This window comes from Glycine soja, chromosome 16 (genome assembly GCF_004193775.1).
Source record: "Glycine soja cultivar W05 chromosome 16, ASM419377v2, whole genome shotgun sequence".
Lineage (NCBI taxonomy): Eukaryota > Viridiplantae > Streptophyta > Magnoliopsida > Fabales > Fabaceae > Glycine > Glycine soja.
This window is the reverse complement of record NC_041017.1, coordinates 37,500,889-37,520,475: the sequence shown is the minus strand read 5'-3', so window position 1 is coordinate 37,520,475 and position 19,587 is coordinate 37,500,889. Positions and strand designations below refer to the sequence as shown.

General features: G+C 34.0%; 2 protein-coding genes and 1 pseudogene across 2 annotated transcripts; 1 reads left to right on the top strand and 2 right to left on the bottom strand.

Annotated features, from left to right (window-relative positions):
• Positions 1 to 5,308: 5,308 nt before the first annotated feature.
• On the bottom strand, positions 5,309 to 6,999 carry LOC114389267 (TMV resistance protein N-like). Its single transcript, XM_028349904.1, has 2 exons — positions 6,384 to 6,999; positions 5,309 to 6,197 (listed from the first exon to the last, which is right to left on the bottom strand). The coding sequence occupies exons 1-2, from the start codon at positions 6,857 to 6,859 to the stop codon at positions 5,336 to 5,338; spliced, it is 1,338 nt and encodes a 445-aa protein (XP_028205705.1). The 5' UTR covers positions 6,860 to 6,999; the 3' UTR covers positions 5,309 to 5,335.
• Positions 7,000 to 10,207: 3,208 nt separating this feature from the next.
• Positions 10,208 to 12,955, bottom strand: LOC114390179 (annotated as a pseudogene).
• A 5,157-nt stretch (positions 12,956 to 18,112) lies between these two features.
• LOC114390589 lies at positions 18,113 to 19,545 on the top strand. Its single transcript, XM_028351381.1, has 3 exons — positions 18,113 to 18,387; positions 18,457 to 18,968; positions 19,076 to 19,545. Exons 1-3 carry the CDS (start codon positions 18,135 to 18,137, stop codon positions 19,172 to 19,174), a joined length of 864 nt encoding a protein of 287 aa, XP_028207182.1. The 5' UTR covers positions 18,113 to 18,134; the 3' UTR covers positions 19,175 to 19,545.
• Positions 19,546 to 19,587: the final 42 nt, after the last annotated feature.

Below are 19,587 nucleotides of genomic sequence, written 5' to 3'. Positions count from 1 at the left end.
GCTGCAGCGATGTACATGTAGATGTAGATGGAGATATATATGGAGGGCATCCATCTAACACAAACCCAATAGCTTTCTCAGAGCCCGATTCCACTCTAATTCTACCAAAATCATGCTGCCTGCTTGCAAGCTCACGACTTATTGGAAGGCTATCCTTTCTTAGAATATCACGATAAAGACCCCAAATATCATAAATCCTTGCAATCTTCATACCATGATAAATACCCCATATTTCACCCTCATCAATTGACAAACATTTCCCAAGCTTAACCCAAAACCCAAGCACGAATCTATGATGAATGTCTCTGAATATACCTCCGCATGCAGCAGTACCTGAAGAGCGATCATAGGCACCACTCACATCTAGCCTCAACCACCCATCCTTAAGTGAAGACGAGAAAGGCCTCCTCCACTTCAAGAGATTCCTCGTCATCAAATTGTGAGAAGCATGGGCTCTCACATAATCTTTACAACGCTGAAAGACCATATCTTTGATATTACTTGAACGGAAAATATTAACATAGGCAAAAATAGGGAAATGACCGAACACAACGGCATTGCGGAATTGCCACAACAGTTCCACTGCTATCCCAAAAAAAGTTGGCCAAAAAAAAGCTGCCTCTGAAAAAGATAAATTTGTTTCCAGCCACACTGTCACATCATCACCATTAAAAAACTTTTGTGCTAATTTATTAGGTAACACACTTCTCCAAAATGCAGCCACCTTTGGACAATCACGAAGAACATGCAGACATGTCTCCTCCAACTCGCGGCATAGCCGACAAGAGGAGACCATAGAAATATGCCTAAATCTCCTCTCGGCATTAGTAAATAAAGCTCCATCTGCAGCATTCCCCAGAAGATTTATAATTCTTTCAGGGACAACCCTCCTCGATAACCTGCAAAACAACCTACTATATCTTCTGTTCAGTCACACCACTTCTCGCAACCCTCTCATATGCTCACTTTATATTCATAAGATTGCTATATTTTTTACTTTATTACAATTTAATAGTATAATTTTCATATATAAGATAATTACGTAATTTGCTTGTCCACATACCTAGGCTTTTTAATGAGTGATTGTGATTCAAAACTGTTGAGATCATGCTCTAATATTCTCTTGCCATAGGGATCATCATATCGAATATCATCCTGTCTGAATACATGGATTCCGGTTGCTTTAAGCATTGAGGTCTCTATCAGACCTGCGAATGTAATTTCCACATGATTCCATTCCATTTCTAAAGCCACTTCAGATAGACGATAAACCTTAAGAGCTGATTTTAGGTCAAATAGATATGTATAATCCAATTTCACCTTACTTACTCTGCCCTTTTCATAAAGATCATTAAGAGGTTCGCCATTGATGAACACCTTGGGCACGGGATAATCAATTATATAATTACCTAAATCCACACGTGCTAGAAGAAGACAAAGAACATTGTCAGGGAATTCATTACGAAACCAGAAAGAACTTGAAGTTCCCCTACTTCGGTGATTGAACCACCCTGGAATAGTATCTCCTGGAAACCAAAACTTAGTTTGTCCAGCCTCATGCAATTCCTGTTAGTTATAATTCATAAAGAAGTCATGAGTTTTTTAACATCAAGTGTGCAATATATTATCAAATCATATACGTTAAAAACAAGACAATACCTGATTTGACAACATGCTTGAACTCGAGGAAGACAAGGATATACAATTTCTTGCCTTGAAATGTTTTAATTTTGGTGGAACCCCTCTAATTTCCTGAAGATGATAGCAACCACTCACATCAAGACTTGTTAAAAATTGAAATTCTTTGATGCATTCAGGAAGGAATGTGAAATTATTGTTCCTTAGGTTTAAAGTTATCACATGATCAAGCTGCATGAAACCTGTTGAAAAAAAATCATCATACAGGTTGCAACCACCGACACTGAAGTCATGTACATTTGAACATACTATTGAGCCCACTTTTTCTTCACCCTCTTCTGATTTCACCGACACTGAAGTCATGTATAAATAATCATTCTGGTTCAGAAAGCATAACGATGTGAAAAACATACAAGACCAAAACAAAACTCTTGAATTATAATCTTCTGATTTTATCCGATTGAACAATTTTGGTTGAACCCCGAAATTTGATTCAATTTGAAAGTGTTTATACACGGCTTCAGATTTATCCAGGATTATCTCGATTTTCAAAATTAACCAACAAAAGATTGAATCAAATCTTTCGAGATGACGAACGATAGTTCGAAGATGACAAGCAAGTTTGCGAAGTTGGACAAGTTTGAAGGGCAGGATTTCAGAAGATGGCAGAAGAAGATGCACTTTCTCTTGACAACATTGAATGTGGTGTATGTGTTGAGTACACCGATGCCGGTGTATATGGAAGACGAAACTCTGGATCAAACAAGGAAGCGTTCGAAATGGGAGAACGACGATTACATTTGTCGTGGACACATTCTGAACGGTATGTTTGACTCTCTCTTTGATATTTATCAAAATGTTGAGTCTGCTAAGGAATTATGGGACTCTCTTGAATCCAAGTATATGGCAGAAGATGCCTCAAGTAACAATTCTTAGTTAGTAATTTCTTTAATTACAAAATGATTGATTTGAGGCCTGTTATGGAGCAATATAATGAACTGCTGCGAATTTTGGGTCAGTTTACTCAACATGATTTGAAAATGGATGAATCCATTGCAGTTTCATCTATAATTGATAAACTGCCTTCTTCTTGGAAAGACTTCAAGCATACCTTGAAGCATAAGAAGGAAGAGTTGACTCTGGTTCAACTCGGTAGTCATTTCATGATTGAGGAGTCGCTGAGGGCTCAGGAAATTGACAAAGTCAATGATAAAACCGTAGCAGGTTCCTCTTCCGTTAATATGGTAGAGGAAAGTGGAACAGTTAAGCAAAATTACAATGCTAAAGGTAACAAACGAAAATTTCAAGGAAATAAGAACAAAGGTCCAAACAAACAGACAAAATTGTCATGTTGGAAGTGTGGGAAACCTGGTCATTTAAAGAGGGATTGCCGGGTGTTCAAAGGAAAGAACAAGGCTGGTCCAAGTGGGTCTAATGATCCTGAAAAGCAACAAGGTCAGATTGTTGTGAATAATTTTAATTCGAATACGAATTCAAATTATGTATCACTAATATCTGATGCATTCTATGTGCAGAATGATGACGTTGCTTGGTGGTTTGATTCGGGAGCAACAAGCCATGTGTGCAAAGATCGTCGTTGGTTCAAGGAATTTAGACCAATAGATGATGGCTCTATTGTGAAGATGGGCAATGTTGCAACTGTACCAATCCTAGGATTAGGTTGTGTGAATTTAGTTTTTACTTCCGGAAAAAGTTTGTATTTGGATAATGTCTTATTTGTACCTGGTATTCGTAAGAACTTATTGTTTGGTATGGTTTTAAATAATTGTGGTTTCAAGAAAGTACTTGAAAGTGACAAGTACATCTTGTCAAGACATGGTTCGTTTGTTGGATTTGGTTATCGTTGTAATGGAATGTTTAAATTAAAAATTGATGTTCCTTTTGTTCATGAATTTGTTTGTATGGCCTCGTGTAGTTCTATAACTAATATGACAAAATCAGAAATTTGGCATGCTAGATTAGGACATGTTCATTACAAAAGATTAAAAGATATGTCAAAAACAAGTATGATTCCTCCTTTTGATATGAACATTGAAAAATGCAAAACTTGCATGTTGACCAAGATCACTAGGAAACCTTTTAAGGATGTTAAAAGTGAGACTAAAGTCTTAGACCTTATTCATAGTGATTTGTGTGATTTGCATGCTACTCCATCATTAGGTCATAAAAAATATCTTGTTACTTTTATTGATGATGCATCAAGGTATTGTTATGTATATTTATTAAATACAAAAGATGAAGCTCTTGATAAATTTAAAATTTATAAGAAAGAGGTAGAACTTCATCAAAATGGGCTAATCAAAACTCTTCGTACGGATAGGGGAGGTGAGTATTATGATCCGGTTTATTTTCAATCTACTGGAATAATACATCAAACTACAGCTCCCTATACACCACAACAGAATGGTGTAGCCGAAAGGAAGAATAGAACCTTGAAAGAAATGGTGAATTCCATGTTATCCTATTCGGGTTTAAGTGAAGGATTTTGGGGTGAGGCTATGTTGACAGCCTGTTACTTGTTGAACCGAATTCCTAACAAAAGGAATAAGGTTACCCCATATGAACTTTGGCACAAAAAGACACCAAATTTGAGTTATCTCAAAATTTGGGGATGTAGGGCTGTGAGAACTCAGCATAATTTGGCCGATCATTTAACCAAAGGGTTAAGTAGAGATCTCGTAAAAAGGTCGGCTGTGGGATTAGGATTAAAGTCCATCTGAAATCTCTTATGTTAAGATACCCAATTCCCATCTAATATGACATTAGGTGCTGAATTCAATGTGGAAAGCTTAACATGTAGAGATTGGAACACATCATCGAAAGTATCCCAAAAGGAATGTGTTCGGTTCTGCAAGTTAAGGAGGTTGAAGTATAACTTCTTAATGGTTCTTTTGAAAAATTGCATTTGCAGGTGCAAAAAAAAAAAAAAAAAAAAAAAAAAAAAGAAAAAAAGAAAAGGACTACCTATATAAGCATGAAGTTTAGCCGCTTCAAGAAGCTGGGACTTGGCTTTGATATGCTTATGAAGGATAGGGACACAGGCTAGTAAAACTAGTGTCGAGCAAGAGTAATGTTATAAACTATTGTGCAGATTATCTTCATGTATTCATTATGAATAGAAAGGGTTCAATCCTTAGTGACACCCTGATATTCGAATATTTGAAACGTATAATTTGCTAAGATGAAATTCAATCGTTACGATATTTCATCTATGCAGTAGTTTGTGGTATGTTATGACTTTGGTGATTTGATCGGTAATTACACTAAGATGGGGGAGGTTTGTTGGACATTTTAGTGTAATTGATCTCTTTATTATGTTAAAATAAGAGTGCACGCTTGTTTTAATGTAATAATGAGATGTTCGGTTTAGGCAAAGGTTGGAAGTTACATGGAAGTTACAAAAACTTCCATCAACGGTTGGAAGTTACATGGAAGTTACTAAAACTTCCATCAACGACAGTTTTTAAAATAGAAAAAACTTCCATCAACCGCCAAAAACCACCTGTTCTTTGATTATAAATAATCATTCTGGTTCAGAAAGCATAACGATGTGAAAAACATACAAGACCAAAACAAAACTCTTGAATTATAATCTTCTGATTTTATCCGATTGAACAATTTTGGTTGAACCCCGAAATTTGATTCAATCTGAAAGTGTTTATACACAACTTCAGATTTATCCAGGATTATCTCGATTTTCAAAATTAACCAACACTTCCTCCAAAGCATCAAAGCTTACTTTAAGTTTATCAAAAATTTCCTTCTTGGGAGTTCTTTCATATTTTTTGATGGCAGATTCCCATTCTTCTATACTTTTTCCAACCAAGTGGGAACCTATTACTTCCAACGTCAATGGATGACCAGAAGCATAAGTTAGTGCAAGATGCAAGACCTCCACGTAAGTTGGATAAGCTTTTTCCTTCTTAAAAGCTTTCCATGTAAGCAACTGAAGAGCATCTTTCTGATTTAATTCCTTCATCTCATATGTTTTATTAACTTCATGAGATGCTAGCAATTGTTTGTCCCGAGTTGTGATGATGATTTTGCTGCCGGGACCAAACCAATCACGTCTTCCAATTGCTTGTAATTGCTCATGTGTGTTAACATCATCTAGAATCAAGAGAACCTTCTTTCCCTTGAGCCTAGACTGTATGATTGGAATTCCTTCTTTCTCACTTGTTAAGCTGATGTTCTTCTCTCCGAGTATTTCTAAAAGCAGCTTTTCTTGGAGGTGTTCTAACCGGTGTGTGTTTGAGTTTTCCCTCACATTTGCAAGAAAACACAAACCATCAAACTTCTCAGCAATTATCAATTCATTATAAACAGCTCGAGCAAGTGTTGATTTTCCTACCCCGCCCATTCCATGAATCCCTATCATGTGGACACCATCATCAGATCCAGCATCCAAAAGTCTCCTTACATCTAGCACTCGCGACTCTAGTCCAACTCGGTAATCCGCAACATGTAAAGTACGAGGATTAATCTCCCTAGATACCTGCTCAACAATCTTCTCAATAAAATTGAATTCATATCCATCTCTGTTTCAAACAAAACAAGTTTTAACAAGTTAAACTAAAAGCCCTGCATGTATCCATGTCTAGATACGCATATTGTCAAGGTCAACAAGCATTTATTTTCCCTTTAGATTTAATGTCAAATAATCAGACAAGTAAAAGTTAATCCAACAAAAACTGTAAAGTAAGAAGATTAGTATGATGTCATACCCCTCTTTGAAATGATAGCCAGACAAGTCAGCTACTTGCTTCAGAGCCATCTTCCATTTTTGCAACTTCTCCGGGTCATGCTGGTACCTCGTCTCAAGCTTTGCCAATGCTTCTCCATAACTACCTTTCTGGTGTCTCACATCAGAAGGATCCACCTTATAAAAGACCGGTATAACTAACAACCGTTTCCTCTGGTCAAGGATGGTTGCAAGTTCATCTAAACAAAACGAAGAAGAAGCATAGTGTTCAGAGAGCACAGTGATGGCAACTCTGGACTCTTGAATTGCCTTCATAAGTGCTGGTGTTATTTGCTCCCCTCTTTGAAGTTTCTCATCATCAATGAAAGTGTGGATTCCCTTGCTCTGAAGAGTGTTGTAGAGATGGCCAGTAAAAGCACTACGTGTGTCTTCACCCCTGAAGCTGAGGAACACATGGTAATTGGAGGAAGAGGAAGAGGAACGTGATCCCCAAGCCATGATATGAAATCTTAGTATGAATTTGGATGGCTGCTTGTTGGGTCTCCAAAATCAAACTTGAGTAGGTATGAAACTGATAAGTGTTAATTACACTCAGAACCAAACATATATATTATTAGATTTTCATGGACATATCAACTTTATGGAAAATCTCTCTCTGTTTCGTCTCTCTTTCTTAGAAGTTAAAACCTTTGGCTGTGCATAACCCGTGGCATACGTTCTACACCGCACTATTTAAACTCTTACAAAAAATACTTTTTATTTGTAATAATCATTACAAATTAATAAAGTATACAGTCAATTTTTATAATTGTCACCATATTAAGAATAATTGACTATTGATAATGGTACATCCCCAAAAAAGTTAATTGTTAGCGATAAATAAAATACTGGTGAATGTTAACTAAAAAGTAAGCTGATAAGTTTTATTCAAGAACTTCAAAAAATTTGTTAGATTTTTTTATCCTAAAGAGTATGTGAATCCGTAATTATTTTTTTGAATCATTTAATCGATCTTATATTTGCTGGGTAATTATGGTTCATTTTTTCCAACGAAACTTCCTAGAAGAAAACTGGAAACTTAGTATGATTGTGGATGGCTTTTGAATTGGATCCATGAAACTTTGACTCGTTCAAATATGAAGGTGCAGGAGTAAAGTGAACACGGGTGTATCCTTTATTGCACCAACTAACTATTTTAAAAATGAACACGGGGACAGCCAATTTTTCTGGTATTCTTTTAGGTGGTTATAGCATTTCTCGAAATTAATAGACATACCATACATTAAGCGGATGAATTTTTTGGAAATTAATTTTTTATCTTATATGTTTGACTTATAACAAAAAACATTAGTAATAGACCTACACACACCCACAAGTCATTAGCTTTTTGGGTGTGTTGGGACAATGAAATAAGGTCATGTGTTGTTATGTTAATTGTATTGGCAATTGCTTGTCTTTTTTTGTTTGATGCACCACAGAAAAAATAAAATATCTCCGTCTTACCCTTTTTCCCTCTCCGTCTTACCCTTCGCTCACCCTCTTGTGTTCATCTGCCTCTTCATTGCATCTCAACTTCTTGTGGGGACAGCATGTCTGAGCTTGACTGAGTTCACCGTAGTGAGAAGCTTGGTAGATGTCTGATAAGTGATGACAAGAGAGAAGACACTGGAGGAAGAAGCATGATTAACTAAAATTATAAACACATTTTTACTAACTAAAATTTATCAAAAAAATTATAAAAGTAGTAGGACTTACTTTTTATTTATTGAGTTCTATTTTTATTTTTTTAAAGTGTATAAATATTTTATATTATTTGCAAGGTCTTAATTTGGATTATCTTCTAATTTAAGCTTATATGTATCCATCATACAACAAATTATAAGGCATTTATAATTCATCAAAGACAATTTAAATACTTTCAGCCTTTTGTTGCAACTTTTCTTTACGAGCGGTAGGTATTGACTCTAATGATTTTTTTTTTCTGTCAAAAATTAGTTATAAACATAAGCAAGTATTGGATTAGCCAGAAATGTTTGGAAGATATTATCTGACACGCTATTTTAAATACATTTTTTTATGGGTTAAAAATTAAAAAAGTTTCCACCATATCCATGTTAATTTAGAAGTATTGATACTGTTATTTTTTCAACTAATAGGAATTAAGTTGTATTATTATATTGTTATTTTAAAATTTAATGATAATTTTTTATATCTTGTAATTTAGTCTTGTATGATCAAAATATTTTTTAAAAAGAAATTAAACTTTTTAATTTCACAAAATCAAACATTCTGGTTCAAACTAAAAAAACCTTTGCCTTTGTTTATCTTCCAAGGCCATACTGTTCCTTTGACATTCAAGCTGATGAACACAGGGACAGAAGTCATGCCTCCTCTAACCATTTATAGGAAATAACAAGAAAAAAGAATCAGACAGCTTAAGGGCTATTAACCTGTTACTATTTCAAGTAATTTAAGTACAGGGTTTTAAGTTTACAATGTTGATTACAGAAACTCCATTAATCTATTCCCTAATTTTAGAACTAATAATAAACAGCTGAAACATTTACCTGCAGCAACCCCACAGCTAATAATCTATTCCCTAATACTTCACTCTCAGCTGATCATTGTCACTCTAACTCAACTTGGCATATCAGTATTTGATCAAATTCTCATACTACCCAATCGGGTAACTCTTAAAAATACAATAAAAATTCTTATGAAATTCAACAAAAATAACCTAAGGATCCCTAGTGACTCGATGTTGTCTTAATCCAAACGTAGAAATTAAGAGTAGATTACCCTGATGCTTCATGGCCAAATATTCGAGGAAATATGGCCTGCAAAAAAGCACCAGGCGTTAAACGCTTAACTCCATCAATTCATAAATTTTTAACAGAAATCATGACAAAGAAATATTCATTAGTAGACTAATCGACCACACCACCAGCCATCGTTAGCTTTTATAAAAGAACAGGAGGCATACTCTTGAGAACGCAACATTTAATTCAAGATTTATCAGTAAGACAATAATCAATCACATTAAACATCAAATGTTGATGGGCATGCATTGTCTAAGACACGGAATTAGTTGGTATATTTTAGTAGGATTATGAATGTTGTAGTAATTATGTGGCTACTGAGAATTTTCAAGTTTTGATTCAAACTAATAAAATTTAGGAAAGTATTTAATGATTTTATTTAAAAACAAGGACAAATTATAATTTATTTTTTTTTGAGAAAATTGGTATTTCAAAATTGTTTGGACGTATGTGAGTTTAATTATGACCAAGGAAGGCGGAAGCTTTTTTTTTTTTACTGTGCCTTCAAGACATCTATTAAAAAAAATACTAGTTGCCTAACAATTAATAGTGTAATTGTTAATAATTCTTCAAAATAAAATAAAAATATCATTAGGAAAATTTAGCAATAATAAATAAATAAAAAGTTTGCGAAATTTATTCAAGTTGGATGAAGTTTTTCCATATTCTGGCATATGAGCATATCCCTTGGTGTTATTTTGCTTAGAATTTTGTTAAAGCAACAGGGGCCAAAAAGAGGTATGATTAAATTTTTTTGGGTACAAATCCCTAAAAAACAGCTTTTTTATTCTTTTATGATTTAACTACATAAACTAAATGCAATATATTTTTAATATAATAAATACTTTTGCATAAAGTATTTTCGACATTTCTTTATACAGTGCTCTCACGAGTTAACATTTTTCTATTAACAAATACAAAAAAAAAAAAAAAAAAAAAAAAAGAGAGGCGGTAAGTGCATTGTTTAAATATTGGTTTTCAAACGCATCCTTAAAAGACATTAACACATCTTAGCTAAGTCTTGGTGTACAGAGTTCCAATTCCCAGCTAAATCTTCAGCATTCCGTCCCATTAAAATGTCACAATATGGCAAACTTTTGTTTGGAACTCATCAAACCAAACCAAACTCACAAGGACAGAAAATAACAAAATACTTGAGGGCTAACATAGAAAATATGGTTAAATTCTTGATGCACAATATGGACATCATGTTCCTAGAGTTACAGAAGCCAACTAAACATCATATTCTCAACAATCATTTCTTCACTAGAACATAAAGAACAACACGATTGCTACAATAATCAGGGTGCCAGAGCGTTTGTTCCACGCGGCCAATAGTGAAATTATCCATTGCAGCTTCTAAGAAGTACTCAAGAATGGCATCTGAAATCAGAAAACACTACTCAGAAGTATGCTATAAATTGTGCTCCCAAAAGAAAAGAAAAGAAAAAGGAATGGTATTCTTTACCATTTCGGAGTTCTCCAGTCAAAAATATTGTTGTATTAGGTCCAGAGAGCTGCATAAGTGTCTCTAGCAGATCCACAACTGCCCCCCCTCACTGTACACTACATCAGATCCTATCACTGAAAACAAGAAGTCAAGTATTGAATCAATAAGGAATGCTAGCAAAATATCATATGAGATGCAGGTAATTCAAATATTTGACAAGGCATGCAAGTCAAAGGAAGAAAAAGATACAATTAACTACAAAGCTATGATTAGAATGATGACAATAATCACAATTCACAGCAAAACGTCAAAAGTTTCTGATGTCAGTAATTGAATGTTGTTTGCTCCTTTCACTTGAAGGAGTTGAGGGAGAGAATTATTATACCAAAATCGGGTGTGGGGTCAATGAGTTCTGGGTCAGGATCTTCTCCCCATGTGAGCTCAGTTGCTGTTACAGAACCCCGTAGAGAAACATGTTTCATGTTGGTCTCAATGTTCTTTCTTAGTAGCCTCAGCCTATCTGGCAGATCAGTGACAATGACCTCACTACCCAAAAGGGCTGCAATGCAACTAAGGAAGAAAAAATAAGAAAGGTGTATCATAGAATGAGTAAGAACAAACTTAAAAATAATTCCTCATCATTTGTTAGACAACTTAGAGCTAGTTTGGATAAAATTTTGAACAAACACGTTAAGAAAAAGAAAATAAGAAGAATTAAGGAGGTAGAATGAATCAAACTTCTCCCATAAGATAAAATCAACTTTTACACAACAAATGGAGTAGAAAGATGAGAGTTCATAGAAAAATATAGGTGGAAAAGTAGATTTTAACATGTGGTAGGAGAAATTTGATTGTTATTAACTCCTTAATTCATTATATTTTAACCTTTGGTTCAAACTGTCTCTTGGTCGTAAAAAAACAATGCAAAAGCTCAAAGCTCTATCTTCCTAGTTCATTAAATCCATGTGCAAAAAGACAAGCTAATCAAGAAATGATGAACCAATTATAGCTATTTAGCATTAACAGGTCAAATAGAATGAGATAGCAATTGAACTTACCCAACCAATCCACAACCAGAACCCAATTCAACAATCTTCTTTCCCTGAAGGACAAGCATCCCTGAGTTAACAGCATGTTCTAGAAACTTTCCCAGTACAACTCCACTGTCCCACATCACTGCTCCAGTTACTCCAGGCGTTCCCTTAAAACAAAAGTCCAAAATGTCAAAACTGTTTAAAACTAAAAACCAACCATTAGAAGAGGCACAAGCTAGAGCAGAAGTCATTTGAGCACTAATGTGAATTATCCATGTCAACAGAACCATTACACATAAGTAATAAGAAAAAAAACAAGCACGAATCACACGCCTCTATCCCTCGACCACCAAAACATGCACAAACAAATAAAACACAGCAACAAACATTACAGTTAGTCACTAATTTAAGTTAGTTTATTCTTTTAGTTAAGATCCGCTCCTATAAAACAAGTGTACAGCATCCAAGACACTCCAGACACTATATATATATATATTAATGATTACTCAAAAACAAGTTAAATTGTTCATTTTCTCAAAATTCAGATCTTCAATAACACATGTCATAAACAGGGGCCATAGCAAGCTAACAACTTTAAGCAAAAACAAACAGCATCATGGTATTTTATGAAATGGGTAATGACGTTCGGGCAAAAAACAAAACCGGGTCATCAAGTTAGAACCCAAAACATGATCAAAATCAAAGCTTTAATCAATAACCTTTAACCAGAGCATTGAGAGAGATATATACCAATGAGGAAGGGGATTGAAGAATGGAGAGAGAGTGGCCACAAGAGTCGAGGGAGAGTTGCAAGGAAGCTTGAGAGACGAAGGCATTGGGTTTGGAAAGTGTGGGCTGCTGAATACCCCAAAGCAGCGGATTCCTCCCCACCAACCAGCAACCGAACCTCAGCACCGTAAGAACCCAACTTCACCATTGGCGCCACTGCTTCCTCTTCCTCTTCGTTGTTGTTGGCCATGGTGTCCTCTCTGTTTCTGATTGAATTTGTGGCCTTTATAGGTATGGGCGTTGAAAGGAGGAAGGCTTTTGCTTCCTGCCCCCCATAAAAAAGTGAAAATCATCATGTACCCCACCGAAAGTAGGCCGACCGAGCTCCAAGTTACCTCATGCATCCCCTCATGGTATGTTTGGTAACTTGGATAACCATTACAGTAGTTAAATGTACATAACTTAGCGCTTGACCTAAGGAGACGGAGATTACACTTTCACATTTGAGTCAGAACCCTAGACCTGATCTAATTATAGGGACACACCCAAATGGACAAGATTAGCCTAATCTCATTAGACACCCAATCACTTGCAAAACACATTTTCTTGAACTATGATCGGTGATTTGGAAATATATTCTAATATACTTGTTCCAGAATGTTACATTCCAAAACAAGTATTTTGGAATACATTTTTGGATTACCAATAATATTTCAGAATTGAAATTTTAAGATAATTAATTTGGATTTGTTATTAAGATTGTGTTCAATTTTTTAGATAATACACTATGGATTTGTTTTTAACAAACTGAAAATTTTGCTTGACTTTATAAACAGTTTTTGACAAACATGTATTTTTAATAGTTTCAAAAAAAATAATTTGAAACGCTGCCTCATGACAATTTTTCAAAATGACAATTTTTATCTTTTTATATTTATTTCCTTCATACCCTTAAAATATTTAATAAATCTTCTTATTACCTTTTTTTGGATAAGATGTTTTTTTCTTAACATTATTTATATTTGTTTCCATCACAGATTTGTTGAGTCGTACAATATTATTATTATATTATTTTAACATTGCACTTTAAATATTTTAATTATTACATTAATTGACATAACAAGAGTATAATATCTATTTATGATTATTAATTTATTTTATTTTAAACATAATTGAGAATATTTTAATATATAATATGACATTAACAGTAGAATGCGTAATATGAAAAAAAAATTATAATAATGGAAACTAAAAAATATAATTAAAATAATTGATCTGTAATTGAAAAATAGAATGATTTTAAAATTAATGAAAAAACTAAAATTATAAATATCCTAATATATATATATATATATATATATATATATATATCAATAAAATTAAATTAAAATTTATTTAAAAACATCAAATACTTTATTTTATAATTTGATTTTTAACCAAATTGATTGTTCATGTTTACTTCAAAATTTGCATGGTCAAATAAGCATGGATTACAACCAATGTAGTTGGTAATGTGTTCATTGTACGTCATTGGACGTAGATCCGTGAAATAATGTATTGTTAGATTATAATTTGTAAAGTTCAACGTAATGCAACTTTTTAACGTAAATTTGGATAAAAGTAATTTAAATGTAACTTTTTTTATGTTTAAATGTTTTATTGTAAAAGGTAGGTTGATCATATAATTAATATATTAGACATCAAGTATGAATAGAAATTAAAATATTATATTATAATTTATTTTATTATTTTTTTAATTGAAACATATATATTATAGGAAAATAATTCATGGATAAGTTATTAATTTAATAATTAAATCTTGGTGAACCCGCCCTTGGGAGAGGGGGAAGTTATGTAAAAACTAGTGTTTTATCTCTTTTTTTTAATACCAAAAACGAATACTTAAATTGATAATATAGTATTACTTCTTGTTAAAAATTGTTTGAACCCTCATTTGTAATTGACAAACACCAAGGTATTCCATTTGATACAACTTCAACTACCATTTAGAGACTCAAAGGGAAAAACAACCAGTTTTACAATGTAAAATAGGATGAAAATGTTATAATACAACCTGAGATAAGAAAAAAAAAAGTTACATACTTTATTTGCTATGTAGCGTCGACCAAAAAGTTGGACACAATATACGCTTGGCTTTGAACTTGTAGTGTCAATTAAATAGATGGTAGACGCAAAGTTGATGCTGAAACTTATTTAACGTTAGCTCTTCCATGCAGCATTCAGCCATTAAGCTATTTTATAAGCCCTTCCAAACAATTTTATTACTTATAAGATAAGCTCATATAAGTTGTTAATAGGCTAAAATAGACATATCTATATAATGGTTACGTCAATAATCATTAATATATTTTATTAAAACTGGGTTTTGAAATGATTCATCACATATACAAGAAGATTCAAATAAACTAAAATACACTTTAAATCTATTTGATATGTTTTGTTTTTATTCCAACTATTACTCATTTTTAAACTTTAAGGGTTAAACCGTTTTTTTTTACTGCAAGGGTTAGACAGTTTTAAATATATGTGAATACTAGTTTAACTCATTTCCCGCACTTTAACTCTATCACATTTTAGTTATATAATTAATATTTTTTTATTCCATTTAATCCCAAATTGTATCAAGGGTCTCCATTTAAAAGACCATATATATATATATATATATATATATATATATATATATATATATATATATATATTATTAAAATTTGCAAATATTTAAAAGACCATATATTTACAAAAAGGCTTTATGTTTAATTTGTCTATAATTAAGATTACGATATATACTGTCGGTTAAAATACAAAAAATTAGATTAGTTAGTATTCAAATTTTTTTTTATTAAAATTTGCAAACGTTGGTTTAATTCACATATGCTAATGTTTATAAAATAAAATAAAAATATAATGTTAAAAAAATATACAACAAGTAAGTTACATAAATATAATTCAATTGTTTATACAGTAAAAAAATATACAACAAGTAAATTACATAAATATAATTCAATTGTTTATACAGTAGAACCTGTAAGGACAAATCTAAAACTAAACAAAAAAGTAAGAAATAAATATTATATTGAGGTACTTATTTATTTAACATTTATCTGTATTCTTCGAGTGAATAGACAATTTAGTCCCTGAGATTGTAACCACTTTGCATATTAGTTCCTGACTTAAATTTTAATTCATAATAGTCCCTAACTTTACCTCCGTTATGCAAATAAGTCTCTGCTGTTAAAATCTAATTTCCTCTATTAGTCAAATGTCTATTTGGCAAATGTAAGCATCCAATGTGGCAGGTTTGAGTCCAAGTCAGCAATATTATGTGGCAAGGCAAGGACTGAATTGAAAAATTAGGTCAAAAAGAAATCAAAAATGAAGTAAACCCATTTTCCCTTTCACTGTCTTACTGCTGTAGGGTTTTTTAACTGTTTGCGGTTTGCTCTTCCCTCCCTTGCATTCTCGTGATTGAGGGTTCGCGCTTTTTGTCAGGTTGGTGGTTTCATTCAATTCGTTTGCATTGTTTTGGTGGTTTGATTTGGGGTTTTACATGTTCGAGGGGTTTCATCTGCGGCATTGTCTTCGCGCTTCGTAGGGAGGTTTATGATCGTTTATTATTTTCGTTTATGATGCTCTGTTTTTATAGATGACAATGTTTTTGGTTTTTGATTGTGTCTTCGCGGTTTTTGACAATGTCAATGTCTTCGCGCTTTTTGAGGTAGGTTTTTTTATTTCCTAATATCTGACCATGTTTGCGGTTTCTGATTGTGTAGAATGAATGACAATATAATTTTAGTATTGCACCATGGAGGAAGATTCACTCCACGTGCCAGTGATGGAAAGGTTGAATATATAGGCGGAGAATTTGACGTTTGGGAGGATATATCTGCAGATTGCCTGAATGCATTTATCTTATATGATCTGGTGAAAGCTTGTAAGAAGTATAGTAATATAGGAGAATGTTTTTGGTTGATTGATAAGGACTTAGATTTTAATCATGGGTTAAGGAGTTGTACAACTGATGGAGATATATTACACTTAGTTAGGGATGCTTTTGAAAATGAGAATGAGATAAATGTTTATTTTCATCATGAAGTAGATCCAATTTTAGAAGAAGTCCCACAAATGTTGTACTTGGAATGTGATCCAATTCGAAAAGCTGTTGAGAATGAGGATGATTTAGATGATGTACCTGTTGCTGGCCATGAGGAAGGTAAGTTTTAATTCATCTGTACTTGGTCCGACATGGTTACCATAATTAATTAATATGATTAATTTTTACTTTATCACCATTGATGCAGATGTTGGTGCTGGAGAGCAGAGAGATGCTGGTGAGCAGATGGATGCTGGTAAGCAGAGGGATGGTGGTGAGCAGAGGGATACTGATGCTGGTGAGCAAAGAGATGGTAGTGAGCAGAGGGATACTGATGCTGGTGAGCAAAGAGATGGTAGTGAGCAGAGGGATGCTGAAGCTGGTGAGGAGAGAGATGCTGATGGTGAAAAGAGAGATGTTGTTGATAGTGAGGAGGAAAAGGAAGTTGACAGTGATGAGACAGATGCTGAGTGGTTTATAAATTTCTCTTGTATGTTGAATGAAGTTGAAGCTGAAGTTGAGACAGATGATTATCATTCATAGGGCTTAATATCCCCATTGATGATGAAGATGTGGATGTTGAAGTTTATCCTCAATATAGTCAAAGTAGTGGAGTTGGTGAACAGAAGTTGGAATTAGGGATGGAGTTTGGTACTCTAGATGAATTTAAATCTGCCTTGAGGGAGTATAGCATATTGATGGGCAGGGAGTTCAAGTGGAAGAAGAATGATAAACAGAGGGCTAGAGCAAAATGCAAGAAGGCATTTTGTGATTGGGAAATCTACTGTGCAAAGAATGAAGTTAGAAACTCTTTTCAGATAAAGACATTTAAGCATAACCATAATTGCTGCAGAGAAGTGAACAACAAACAAGCAAATAGACAGTGGGTGGTCAGTAAACTTGAGGGCAAACTCAGAATGCAGCCAACCCTTAAATGTGTTGAAGCTTTGGAATATTTCAAGCAAGAGTTTGGAGTGCACATTGAAGTTACAAAGATGTGGAGAGCCATGAAAGAAGCAAAGCAATTAGTGGAAGGGAATGAGAGGAAACAATATGCCAAAGTATTTGATTATGCACATGAATTGTTGAGGAGCAATCCTGGATCAACAATTAAGATCAACACAGTGCCAAGTCCAGAAGGTCCACCACAATTTCAGAGGCTATATATTTGTCTTGCTGGCTGTAAGAAGGGATTTGCAATTGTTATCATAAGTTAGGTATTTAATTGAAGTTAATGACATAAGTTAGGGACTAGTCCAGAAGTATTTACTACTTTGCTGCAATTTTTCAGGGACTTATTCCAGCTTTACAGGAAGTCATGCCTGGTGCACCTCATAGATTTTGTGTCTTGCATCTTTGGAAAAATTTTACAAAGCAATGGAAAAGCAAGGAACTTAAAGGAATTGTGTGGCAATGTGCAAAATCCACTACTGTTGCTGAGTTTGAAGGCCATATGGCCCATTTGAAGACAATCAACTGCTAGACTTGGGAGTATTTGAATAAATGGCCCAAACAAGCATGGACAAAAGCCCACTTCAGTACAATACCCAAGGCGGACAATATATGCAACAACACTTGTGAGGTATTCAATTCCAGAATTATGCAGTATAGATGCAAGCCTATTATCACAATGCTTGAAGAAATTAGAAGTTATATCATGAGAACCATGGCTGCCCGCAAGGTTAAACTTTCTGGAAAACCTGGACCATTATGTCCAGTGCAGTATAAAAGACTAGAAAAAGAATTCCATTTTGCTAATCAATGGACTCCCATTTGGTGTGGTGATAACATGGGCCTGCGATATGAGGTCCACATGTGGGGGAATAAGGTTGAGGTCAATTTAGGTGAATGGACATGCACTTGTGGAGTATGGCAACTAACAGGTTGTGTTCTTTATAGTTTTTTTTTCATTCCTAACCTACATGTGTGCTGATTTTACAACTTTGATGTAGGGATGCCATGCCGACATGCCATTGCAACAATAACTCACAAAGGAGGGAAGCCTAAGGACATGTGTCATGAGTGGCTGTCAATAGAAGCTTATAATAAGACATACCAGCATTTTATTGAACCAGTCCAAGGACCACAATATTGGGCCCAGACACAATATACACACCCTGTTCCACCACATAAAAGGGTCCAAAGAGGAAGGCCAAAGAAAAATAGAAGGAGATCTGTAGATGAGGACAATGTCACAGGACATAAGCTAAAGAGGAAATTGGCTGAGTTTACATGTGGAAGGTGTGGCCAAACTAATCATAACATTAGAAGCTGTAAAAATATTGGAGTTCCTGTTAGGCCAAAGAAATATGTTGCACCATCAACTTCAAATGAGGATGACCACCTATTATCTCAAGATGAACTAGCTTTGAATGAGGCTGAAGAAGCTGCTGCTCATGTTCAACAAGATCCGGTGGAGATTAATTTATCTCAGCCTCATTTGTCACAAGATAGTGACATGGAGTTGATGGTAAATATTTGTCACAACAAAGTAGTTTTATCTCAACCTAATTTGTTGCAGCACTCCATTTTTATATATTACAATTATTCATGTTTGGCATTTACATGTAGGTCCCTGCAACTATTGTTCCACCAATAGCAAGGAATAAGCTAGCCATAACAAGAGCCAAACAAAGGAAGGTTGCTGATAAAGATGATGCAGAAAACTGAAGAAGCATTTTTTGTTGCATTTTGAAGGTTGCTGAAGGTTGCTGAAGACCCATTTTTTGTTGCGCATTTTGAAGGTTGCTGAGTTTGAAGGTTGCTGATGAAGAAAACTGAAGAAGCATTTTTTGTTGCATTTTGATATTAGGATGTGTAGTTGTATATTTTGAAAGCTTCACTGGCATGTGAAATGATGTAAACATTATGGCCTACTGAACAATTGCTTCTAACTACCATGCTTTGGGATGTCAAATATTATGTGAAATTGATCTAAAGTCATGTTTCTTCTCTTTCTTTTATAAATTATACACTGTGTTGGATTTGGAGTTGGAGTAGTACAATCCATCCCAACATACATTATGAGTTGCTTCTTATTACCTAATTCTCTTTCTTTTATTAAATTATATTTAATAAACTGC